The 12,453-nt window shown below is 47.6% G+C and overlaps 1 protein-coding gene across 1 annotated transcript; it reads left to right on the top strand.

The window, feature by feature from the left end:
* Window positions 1-9,203: 9,203 nt before the first annotated feature.
* Window positions 9,204-12,040, top strand: SLC25A5 (solute carrier family 25 member 5). Its single transcript, XM_045790685.2, has 4 exons — window positions 9,204-9,395; window positions 10,396-10,882; window positions 11,107-11,247; window positions 11,633-12,040. Exons 1-4 carry the CDS (start codon window positions 9,285-9,287, stop codon window positions 11,788-11,790), a joined length of 897 nt encoding a protein of 298 aa, XP_045646641.1. The 5' UTR covers window positions 9,204-9,284; the 3' UTR covers window positions 11,791-12,040.
* The last annotated feature ends 413 nt before the right edge of the window (window positions 12,041-12,453 follow it).

Raw genomic sequence — 12,453 nt, 5'->3', positions numbered from 1 at the left:
CTGACAACTGTTGAGACCTCTAGACACAGTGGTAAGTAAAGCAGATAAGTTCCTTGCCCTCATGGAGCTTACATTCTAGGAGGGTGACAGGCAATAAAAAAGTAATCTGCAAGTCAGGTAATTACAGATTGTAAGGTTTTGAGGGGAACGAACAGGGCGCTTTATCAGAGAATTATGTCGGGGTGAGGGAAATATTTTAAGTCAGGGAGTCAGGGAAGGCTGCTCTGAGAGGTGACATTTGAGATGAGACCTGAAAGAGGACAACGAGCCAACCGTGCAAAGAGCTAGGGAGAAGAGCATTCTGGCAGAGGGAACGGAAGGTGCAAAGGTGCTACTACTGGTAGCGGGAGAAGACCGGTAGTGTGGTGCGTGAGTGAGAGCACATGTGAGACGAGGCTGGACAGAGGGTCAGATCATATGTGGCTGCTGGCGCCCTAATAAGAAGTTAGATGTAGGGGAATCTGGGTGACTCAGTCTGTTAAGTACCTGCCTTCGGCTCAGGTCATGATCCTGGGGTCCTAGGATCAAGCCCCACGTGGGGCTCCCTGCTCAGCGGGGAGTCTGCTTCTCCCTCTCCCGCTGCCCCTCCCCCCTGCTCCTGCTTTCTCACATTCTCTCTCTCAAATAAATAAAATCTTTTAAAAAATAAAATGATGCCTTAGATTCAAATGGTAGCACTAACAATGGAGAGGAAGGAATGGGTTCGACACATATTTTGGAGTTGAACTCAGCAGGATTTGATGAGTAATTGAACATAGGGAATAAAAGGAAGCAATCAAAGATGGCGCCTAGGTTTTTGGATTTTGATTTGATTGACGAGGTAGATAATGTTGCCATTTGATAACGTAGGGTAGACTTTTGGTGGGGAAGGAATTAAAAGTTCTCTTTTGGACATGTTAAATGTGAAATGCCCATGAAACATCCAAGCAGAGAAGTCAAGCAGACAGTTGGCTGGAGCAGAGGCTCTCCGTGTAACTGTCCAAACCAGCTGTGATAGAATAATGATCCCCCCTCAAGGGTAGCCACATCCTTACCCCCTCGAACCTGTGACTATTTACCTCATATGGCAAAAGGGACTTTACGGATGTGATTAAGGTTAAGGACATCGAGATGGAGAGATGATCACGGTTTATCTAGGTGGGTCCAATCTAATCACACGAGTCCTTAACTGTGGAAGAGGGAAGTGGTAAAGAGCAGGTCAGAGAGACTCAAGGACGGAACCAGAGGCAGAAGAAATGGGGCAGGAGAAGGACTTGACTCATTGCTGCTGACTTTGAAGACAAAGTTGCCCACGAGCCAAGGTATAGGGTGGCCTCTAGAAGCTTAGAATAACCCTCAGCTGACTGCCAGCAAGGAAAGAGGATTCCAGTCTTACAACCACAAGGAGTTGAATTCAGCCAACAACCTGAATGAGCCAGGAAACGGGCATTCCCCCCAGGGCCTCCAGAAAGGGCCACAGTCCTGCTAGAAGCCTGGATTTTAGCCCAGGGAGTACCATGTCAGACTTCTGACCTGCAGAGCTATAAGATAATAAATGTGTGTTCCTTAAGCCACTGAGGTTATGGTAATTTGTTACAGCAACAACAGGAAAGTAATACACCAGAATGCTACGACTAATTATGCCAGAAAAAAATGCATAAACCAGGACCGTCCTGGGCAAACCTGGACAAGTCTGGATGGAGTGCAGGGGAGAGTGGTGGCCAGAGACAGAAATCTGGGTGTTATCAGCTAAGAGATGGCTTTTAAAGCCAAGAGACTGGAAGACACCACCCAAGGAGTGGATGGGAAGAAACTCCGGGGGACAGGGAAGCAACGTGAAATCACAAGGAAGAGATGGGGCTAAGACCTCACGATGCGAAAGAACCGGAACTCTGGTACTCTGCTGCTGGGGATGCGAAATGGTACAATCATTTCGGAAAACAGTCTGACAATTCCACTTCTAGGTACATACCCCAAGAGAAATGAAAACGGGTCCACACAAAAACTCGTACAGGAATGTCTACAGCAGCATCACTCGTAATAGGTAAAAGGTGGAAATGACCCAAATGTCTATCCAGTGATGAACAGATAAACAAAATGTGGTGTATCCACGCAGCCAAATACTACTTCGCAATAGAAAGGAATTGGCTACTGAATCACAAAAAAGCACAGATGAATCTCAAAAGTATATATACATAGATATAGATATATAGATATAGATATATCAAATGAGAGAAGGCAGACCCCCCCCAAAAAGGGTACATACTGTATGATTCCATTTCTTTATTTTTTAGAGATAGTGTGTGCACGAGTTGTTGGGGGGCAGAAGGAGAGAGAGAGAGAATCTTAGGCAGGCTCCATGCCCAGCACAGAGCCCAACAATGGGCTTGATCTCACAACCCTGAGATCATGACCTGAGCTGAAATCAAGAGTCAGACACTTAACCAACTGAGCCACCAAGGCACCCCAACCATTTATTAAGTTTATTTTGTTTAGTAATCTCTATACTCAATGTGGGGCTCGAACCCACGATCCTGAGATCAAGAGTCACATGCTCTTCCCACTGAACCAGCCAGGCTGCCCCTGTATAATTCTGTTTTACGTGAAATTCTAGGAAAATGCAAACTATAGTGACAAAGCACAGCAGGGGTTGTTTGGAGAAAGAGGGAGAATTTTTAGTGTGGTGATGGAAACATTATCTTAATTGTGGTTTCACAGATGTACACATACATAAAAAACTGATCAAATTGTATACTTTAAATAAGCATAGTTTTACTGTATGACAACTAGACCTCAATAAGATTGTTTTGCTTCTTTGTCTTAAGCAGTGGCCCCAGGGCTGGAATCCATCAAATGCTTTCTAAGCCTGCCCAGAGGGGCTAGAAATGAAATCCTTGGTGGGGATGGGAGGGAAAAAGGCTTCCAATGCTAAACTGAGGCAGTCAGGCTTGACCCACCAAGCAAAGAGGGAGGTGTTTCTTGCACAACACAGGGATGTGATGAAAACTGGATATGGGGGCACCTTGAGTGGCTCCATTGGTTAAGCATCTGCCTTCGGCTCAGGTCATGATCCCAGGGTCCTGGGAGCAAACCCCACATCTGCACTGGGCTCCCTGCTCAGCAGGGAGCCTGCTTCTCCCTCTCCCTCTACCCCTCCCCCCAACTTGTATTCTCACTTGCTCTGCTCTCTCTCTCATAAATAAATAATCTTAAAAAAGAAAAGAAAAGAAAGGAAAAGAAAAGAAAAGAAAAGAAAAGAAAAGAAAAGAAAAGAAAACTGGATGTGAGCAAGACTGTTCCAGAAGCTGAAGTAGTAAGGATTAGAGACCAGAGACAGAAAGATTGGCGGATAAACGATGAGCGTTGTCTTCTCGCAGTAACTGCGCGGCGAACACCAAAGTGATGTTACAGTCTTCCATATCGCAAATGCAAGCCAGGTCACAAAACCCAGAGTGCTTTTTCTGGGTGCCTCTTAGACACTCAAATCCTGCTTAAGTGGTCTCTGATATGGTTGCCAGATGACAGGCAGGGTCCTTGCCTGGGACTGAGACCTGGCTTACCACCCTACTTCAGCAAGGCTGGAGTGACCTGTCCATTAAAACGCAGAGTTGGTCATCCTGAGCTAGTATTTTTCTTAGTATTTTTTTAACCTTTTATTATTATTTTTTTAACGTGAGCTCTATGCCCAGTGTGGGGCTTGAACTCCCAGAGATCAAGAATCACATGCTCTACTGACTGAGCCAGCCAGGCGCCCTGGTGTTTATTTAGTGTTAATAAAATCTAACGTGTACTGAATGCTCACTCGGTACCAGACTGTTTATGCAAACATTATCTCATTTAATTGTCCCTACTTCCTTCTAAAGAAGGATAGTTGGAAGAAAGGCAGGCAGGGACAAGGGGCCCTGCACTAAGACGAAACCACCCTTAAAAGAATTTTACACCACCCTGGAAGGAGCCCTCCACCCTTTCCCGCCTGATAGGTAGATGACAAAAACCTGCTTGGGTGACAGGGCATGAGGGTTAATCAGATTAAAACCGCCCTCCAGCAAGCCCATAAAAAACCTAGACTTAGGAATTCCGGTGGCAAACCTCTCTGGTCCCCTCCCTCTCCTAGAGCTTTGTACTAACGCTCAGTAAACTTTGCTCTGCTGACCACCACTGTCCATCTGGTCTACCTTTTCACTCTTCGAAGCGGCGTGAGCAAGAATTGTGGGTACTGAAGGAAACAAAATCCCGTAACACTTTGAGATATAGGTACTATTATCATTACCATTTTACACCAGAAGAGATTATAAGTTTGGAGGGTTTAAGCAACTTACCCAAGGCCTGACAACAAGTGGTAGAGCCAGTATTTGAACTCTAGCAGCGTGTCTCCAGAGCCCACCCTCTTGACCCCTGGGCTAAATTACCTCTCTCCTCCTATTTTGTCCCAGATTCCCAAACTCAGATGCTCAAAGCCATTCAAACTTATAGAGATACAAAGAATACATAAGATACATAGATAGATACATAAGAATAAGAATAAGATACATAGAATCTTAGAATTGGAAGGGTGCAGAACTCTTCCCCATCGACACAACAATCTCCTCTACAGTGATCCTAACAAGCAGTCATTCTGCCTCAACTCTTAACATCTCCAGCGATGAGAAGTTCCCTACATCGTAAAGCCACCCATTTCACCTTTAAGTAGCTCATATTTCAGAAAGTCATTTCTTGTTCAGGTGAAGTCTCCTTCATGATACCAGCTGGTGTTGACTGTCCATACAGAATGTCTGATCATCTTCTACCTGACGGTTCTCCAATTTTGAACACAGTTATTTTTTTTAAGTTTTTTTATTTATTGAAGTGATCTCTACACCCAACATGGGGCTCGAACTCATGACCCCGAGATCAAGAGTTGTATGCTCCTCCCACTGAGCCAGCCAGGCACCCCACAAACACAGTTATGATGTCCCTCCTTGACCCAAAGCTCTTTCCCAGTATTTCTCATTCGAATATTCAGCCATTTCTCATACAACACGATTTACAGGCACTTCACTTTCCTAATGCCTTCTTTAAATATGTTCTAGTTTGTTGATGTCCTCTGAAACGTGGCATCCAGAAGTGAGCATGAATTCTCTGGGCCAGCCAGCAAGAGGCCCTGATCTGTTCACCACCATCCTCTTGGCCCAACTCAAGACTCACTAGCAATTTTTGGCGTGGCCAACTCCCAGTTGACGAAGACCCCTAGTTCTTCATCATACATGCTACCGTCAAGCTCTAACGCCTCATCCTTAACCGTCCTGCAATAAATATAACATCAGAATCTTTTATTGTGGTCCATCCCATTTTATAAGCCTGGGTTTATTCTGGACTTTAGCCCTTCTGACTCAGTTCCTAGAGGTTTGTGATACTCTTTGGTCTTTGTCCTTAGAAGTCCAGCCCTCCTGTCATCTATATATGTACTTTTAAAATCTGAGCTCTTCGGAGAGTAATCTGTAAGGACACTTGTATTTATCTCTCCTGAATTTTTCTAACTTGTACAGGTTTGAATTTTATCTTTGGAATCTCTTGCCCTCTTGAGCTATCTTTCTCTTTTGGTATTTGGCCAGGGCATCTATTTACCTTTTCTCTGATCTTTTTGAAGTCTACCCCCCCCACACACACACACACATTAGTTAACCTCTCTAACCATGCTCAGCAGTCTTCTGCTTCACAGATCCAGACGGCATGGTCAGTTTCCCCAAGCTTCTTGTCACTTTCACTTTGCTAACCAGATCTTCCTTCTTTATTGTCAGGATTAAGCCCAGTTTAGCAACTGACCTCACTGATTCTTTAGTCTTCAGAGAGCTGTAATTATCAGCAAGAGAGTTAAGAATGTATCCAATGTGTTGTTATCAGAATAATGAGACTTACAGCAGGTATTCAGATGGTTTATGCCTCTGATCACCATCTCTCGCCTATGTGACGCTTTTATGAAGTATTATTCACAGCTGTTATCGAACCAGGCAGTTCCTTGTATACTTCCACAACCACAATCACTTTCATTTCTCCCTTTCATTTTCACTGAATGCTTCCCCCCCACCCCGGCCAATGAATTATTGGTTATACCTCCTTGATATATTACTACGCGGCTGTCCTCCTACACGGTATCTCGCTGAACCAGGTTTCCCCTTCCTTTTCCAGACAGAAGTCCTACTCTACCAAGTTGGCACGATACCTATAAAATTGTGTTTTCTTGCTTGCATTAACATTGTACATTCACTTTATTACCTATATTCTGGGTGTGTTGGTACATACATAACTGAGGCCCAAGTATCATTTCTGACCTTCTTCCTAGTTTTTTCTTGAGAATTACCAGGCACTACCTTAGCTTTAGTTCCTCTTTCTTAATTATACATGTATTCTAAAAGGCTTCCAGTAACACAGTAGTTACTAACACAGAGCCCCCACCAATGCTTCACTGGAGGAATTCGTTTTTAATGAATTGACCAGCCATATATCACCACCAACATCATCATTATCATCATTAATATTAGTCTCTATTTTTCCTGGGCTCTTGTTCCTGGTTTCTTTTTTTTTTCTTTTCTCTCTCTCTTTTTTTTTAACTTTCAGACATAAATATTTTGCACACACACACACACACACACACACACACAAAGTATAAAGAATTCCTAGGGGCACCTGGGTGGCTCAGTCAGTTAAGAGGCTGTCTTCGGCTCAAGTCATGATCCCGGGGTCCTGGGATGGAGCCCCACATTGGGCTCCCTGCTCAGTGGGAGTCTGCTTCTCCCTCTGCCTCTGCCCTGCTTGTACGTGCTCTCTCTCTCAAACAAAATAAGAATTTCTATATTTCCTTCACTCGGCTTCTCCAAATGTTACCATCTTACATAAGCACTGTAACTAAGAACAGTATTGGTGGACTACCAGTAACGAATCTACAGATACTCAAATTTCACCAATAGTACCGTCAATGTCCTTTTGCTGGTCCAGCATCCAATCCAGGATCACACATTGCATTAAGCTGTCATTCTCCTTAGTCTCCTTTAATTTGTGACAGTTCCTCAGTCTTTCTTTGTCTTTTATGACCTTGACACTTTTGAGAACATCTATCTGACTCCTTGAAGCATACCTAGTCATAAGCAATGAAGAAAGCTCGCGCCCACAGTGGATCTAGCAAAATACAGAATCAGGGCATGAAGTTGCTTTGAAATGACCCATCTCATATTTCATCTTCAATAAAACTACACTTAGGCACCCAAAGACTGAGAAGGGACAAATTCTATGTAATTATTTGATCATCTTTTTTCAGTGAGATAGAAATCTGACAGAACAGTACATGTGAAAGTGACTGAAACAGCAAAAGAGCTTTGGAATAGAAAGCAGTAGGGACATCACGCTCCAAGGGAGTAGCAGATGTGGCCAGTGAAAGACAGAAAAGGGGTACCTAAGTGATGGCAAGGGGTATCATAGCGTAATTAACATTTCAATAAAAATGCATTAACCAGGACATCAAAAGTTCAAACTGGAAAGGTTCTGAATTCTACTTGGAAATGCATTCTAAAAACCACCTCCATCTAAATAAAATGCTCTGTAGATTTTTGTTTTAGCTGTTAATTCTCTCACCAGTAAAGGTAAGAGGAGGGACTATCACTTTCAGAGAATATACTTCATCACTGAAACTCTACAGTAAGGTCATTTCTGTATCCAGCTGCATCACTGTTATAATCGACTAATGAGAAATGGAGCAACTTCTCACGAAGGCAAGTCCAGGGTTTCACCCCCGATCAACAAAGCTGGATTCCAAACTGCTCTACTTTGAACACTCTCCGTGTGTGCTCATCACTTCGGATTCTGGGGTTCCCGGGGAAGACTTACAAATTGCAAAGTATAATTAAATGAAGGACCTCACCATCCTGGAGGAGCCCTAGAACTGGGCCCTTCAATGGGCAGATCTGGAGAAGGTGGGAGAGGGCAGGAGAGGAAAGGAAGGGAGACACCCCATGCCCTCAGTGTGCTGGGCAACCTCCGGATCGGCAGCAGTCGCACTTTGCAACAGTATCCTCATTTTTATAAACATCGTTGCGATTAGTTAGACATATGATATGTGATTATACTCTCCGCTACTGTTCCGAACCTAAGAGGGTGCACTCAAGATAGCAAGTAGGTTTTTAAGGACTTGTCTGGCAAATGCTTACCCACTGCAGGGATTAAGGGGCTCAGTAAGCACTTGTCCATGGACACAATGGCTGTCAATCAAATTCTATTGATTCCTCTAAAAGCTTCTGGAGTTCAGGAATCTACTCAATCCAAGAGCACTTTACTATGCGTCCAAGGAGCTAAATGCCAACCTAGTTCGCACAGCCTCCTAACCTTCCTGGTACAACCTCTTTATTTGGCTGCTGGCTAAAATAATGTCCCCACCCCCAGCCGAGTTCTTTGGACTCTCCTCTGCCAATTCCCAGCAAGATCTTTGTTAACGCGTTTTTTGCAGAGTCTGGGGCACGCTGACAGTGTCCCAACTCTGCTGTTCCCCCAATTTCCTCTGGCTTCACCTGGGAAGCGACAGAGCAGTGCCAGGTCTAGGGTGAAAAGAATGAGGCTCCTGCCCTAGCACCGAATTTAAGGGGCACCAAACAAGTCAGTAACCAAAAGAAATGATTTCTAGTGCACCATTTTTAAAAAGTCAAAAGTAAGGCCAAAATCCATGATGAACAAATTCTCAAAATTTAAAATAAAGACAGGATCGTATCCCGCATTTGCAGGACCCTGCCTCACCGTAATCCCAACCCTTGGGCTCCAATTCAACTTTATTTACAGAAACGGGCGACGGGCCGTAGTTTGCCCACATCATTTTTTTTATACATTGCATTAAATTGTATCTATCTTAGTTACCGAGATTTTTTTTTTTTTTTTTTTTTTGGTGTCCCCTTCAATGCTGCAGAGGTTTCTATCCAGGCACACCGCGACCTCAGCCGCCCTTCCCACTCGCAGGCCTCTGCCAGAGTCCGACGGCCGGGACGAGGGCATTCCCGGGGCCGCCGGGGCCGCGGGCCGGGTCACACGCCGCGGGCGAGCTGCGCGGCGAGGAGGGCGGCCCCGGGCCCGACTCGGCGGCTCCGCCTCCCGCGCGCCGAGCCACTCAGCCACCCCGCCGGCCCGCGCGCCGGGGCTCGGCGCCCGCCCAGGCCCGCCCCCGACGCCGGTCGCCCGGGCGCCGGCTCGCCCTATATAAATCGGCCATTTGTGTCGCTCCGCCCCAGAGTCCCGGAGTCCCAGCCGGTTCCTACCGCGGTCCCGCAGTCGCCCGGTTCATTCCTTCCAACATGACAGATGCCGCTGTGTCCTTCGCCAAGGACTTCCTGGCGGGTGGAGTGGCCGCGGCCATCTCCAAGACGGCGGTCGCGCCCATCGAGCGGGTCAAGCTGCTGCTGCAGGTACCCCCCGGGGACTGGGGAGTCGGACCAGGAAGTGGGGGAGGGGGCGCGTCGAAAGCCTTGCCCCGGGGCTGGAGGGGGCCCCGCGCCTCAGCCCTGTCGGGGGAAGCGACCCGTGCGGGCAGAGGCGGACCTGAAGGCCGACGGCAGGGAGGTGCTTTGGTGACCTGAAGTTCCGGGGCGAGGAAGGGGTCGGGGCGGAGGGAGGCGAGGAGGGCCGGGGCCTTGGCGTCCCGGCGGGGGGCGGGGGGCAACCGGCCGCGGCCGTCGCCCCGGGGCCCGGAGGTCAAGGGCGAAGCCTCGAAGCCGCCGCCGGAGGGAGGGACACCTGGCCGTGCCGAAGGCCTCAAGGTCGCGGCAAGGAGACAACATCACAGCCTTGCGGAGGCCATGCGGCAGGTCGAGGGGCCGCGCGGCCGGCGGACGCGCTCTCACCTCGCCGGGCCGGAAGCCGGCGCCGGGAAGCGCGTGTGCCTGCTGCGTCCGCCCCCGCGCCGCCGCCGCCCGCCGCCCGCCTCCCTGCGCCGCGCACTCCCGCTCCGGCTCTAGGGGGCGCGCCCGCACGGGCGTAGGGCTGGTGGCCCGCGGGTCACCTCCAGGAGAGGAGCAGGGGCGGCGCGGGAGGGAAGCCGCTCCGGAGACCCGAGGCGTAGGCCACGGTCAGCAAGGTGACCGCGCCCTACGTGGGACAGGCCCAAATGCCTCTGAACCTGGGTCTGAGGTAATGACCTTTCTCCCAGGTCTAAAGGTCACCGGTCCAACCGAGGATGCCCCCTCCCCACCCAAAGGGGTGGAGGCTTAATGCCTTCTGAGGGTGCAGAGCACTTCTTCCACGGCGACAGCCTCAGAGGGTCAGGAGGGTCCATCCTGTATGATCTAGAAGACTAGATGTGGGAAGTGGCTAACTTTAAAGCCCCGCCAGTGATTCCGAGGTTAATATTCTCTTTTTCCCTTCTCCGTGGTTGTAACTCTCCCTATTGGTCTCCTTCTCGTCTGTCAGGTGCAGCATGCCAGCAAGCAAATTACTGCAGATAAGCAATACAAGGGCATTATAGACTGCGTGGTTCGGATCCCCAAGGAGCAGGGAGTCCTGTCCTTCTGGCGCGGGAACCTGGCCAATGTCATCAGATACTTCCCCACCCAGGCTCTCAACTTCGCCTTCAAAGATAAATACAAGCAGATCTTCCTGGGTGGTGTGGACAAGAGAACCCAGTTTTGGCGCTACTTTGCAGGGAACCTGGCGTCAGGTGGTGCCGCTGGGGCCACATCCTTGTGTTTTGTGTATCCTCTTGATTTTGCCCGTACCCGTCTAGCAGCTGATGTGGGCAAAGCTGGAGCTGAAAGGGAATTCAGAGGCCTCGGCGACTGCCTGGTTAAGATCTACAAATCTGATGGGATTAAGGGCCTGTACCAAGGCTTTAATGTGTCTGTGCAGGGCATTATCATCTACCGAGCCGCCTACTTCGGTATCTATGACACTGCAAAGGGTAAGTTTGCTGTGTGCTTTGAAGCTGTGTTCCTGTCATCTGAAACATCATTAATGCCGTCCGAATTTTCCAGAGCCAGAGATTTTCTGTAATGGCTATAGGAAGCCACGGTCATCCAGTACAAACCTGATGTATGGATGAGATGGGGGGGTGGCGGGGGTGTAGGAAACAACAAGCCTCTAAAACTCTGCTTTCTAGTAAAAGTGTCTCTTTCCGGTTCTCAGGAATGCTTCCGGATCCCAAGAATACTCACATCTTCATCAGCTGGATGATCGCACAGTCCGTCACAGCGGTTGCCGGGTTGACTTCCTATCCATTTGACACTGTTCGCCGCCGAATGATGATGCAGTCGGGGCGCAAAGGAAGTAAGTTCCACTCAAGCAAAAGATAAAAAGACTGCGGGCCTGGGACAAGCTGGGGCCACAGGCTAGCGATGCCTGGCTTTAAAAATGTAGTTTGTTCTGATGGTGGGGTGGGGTTGATGGTGTCTGCCTCTGAGCAGGCCCTTTGGATGCCTATGAATGAGGGTGCTTAAACGGTATTAGAAGTTAAGACCAATGAGTAGTCTGCATGGCCCTGTTCTCTACCCCGGCTTTAATATTTTAGCATCGCCCACACCAATGTGTAAATGTCGGATTTCCCGGAACTGCCATCCGCTCTTCGAGGTGGGGCTCTGGTTTTGTCTAGTAAGTCAGGGGAGGACTTTCATCATCGGCCTTTGGTCACCAACTCTGTCTTTATTCTTTGCAGCTGACATCATGTACACAGGCACAGTTGACTGCTGGAGAAAGATCGCTCGTGATGAAGGAGCCAAAGCCTTTTTCAAGGGGGCGTGGTCCAATGTTCTCAGAGGCATGGGTGGTGCTTTTGTGCTGGTCTTGTATGATGAAATCAAGAAGTTCACATAACTTATTTCCTAGTTTCTCCCCCGGGAACAGGCATGTTGTATTATATAGCATATCTTGAGCATTCTTGGCAGACTGTTGGCTGTCTATTTATCAATGGCAACTATTGACTGGTTGAAAACGGGAAGCAATAATACTCATCTGACCAGTTTTCTCTTAAAGCCATTTCCATGATGACGGGACTCAATTATATTTTTTATTTCAGTCACTCCTGATACATAAATTTGAAGAAATAAAAAATATCTGAAATATATTTTTGTCCGTGACTTAATTTGCATACTTCAGAGAGTGGTTACATTTGAGCCGGTGTTACCTGTTGAACAAATGCTACAGTGTCTCCTGAGATGGAAAGCTTTCTTTTCAAACCAGTCTCTAGCCCTTCCCTTCTCAAAGAAGACCTTGGTTATATGACCCATCGATACTCCCAATACAATAGCAAAATGAAATTCAGGCCCAGTGTATCCAAAACGCGACCGGTCCAATGCCCGTGGATGGTTGTAGCTGAATGAGCTTTCTCCAAAAAGAACCATGTACCCAACTTTTCCCAGTCCTATGGTTATTAATCAAGAAATATGAACTGAGTTGTCCACTTAAAAATGGTAGTTATATGAATTTAATCTCATTTAAACAAGAAAAAGCTTAAAAGGTAATAGCAAATTTTCATCC

The sequence above is a fragment of the Ursus americanus genome, chromosome X (assembly GCF_024610735.1).
Source record: "Ursus americanus isolate L20-20 chromosome X, mUrsAme1.1.p, whole genome shotgun sequence".
NCBI classification, from domain to species: Eukaryota; Metazoa; Chordata; class Mammalia; order Carnivora; family Ursidae; genus Ursus; species Ursus americanus.
The sequence above is the reverse complement of the archived record's forward strand: the minus strand, read 5'-3'. Positions and strand labels throughout refer to the sequence as shown.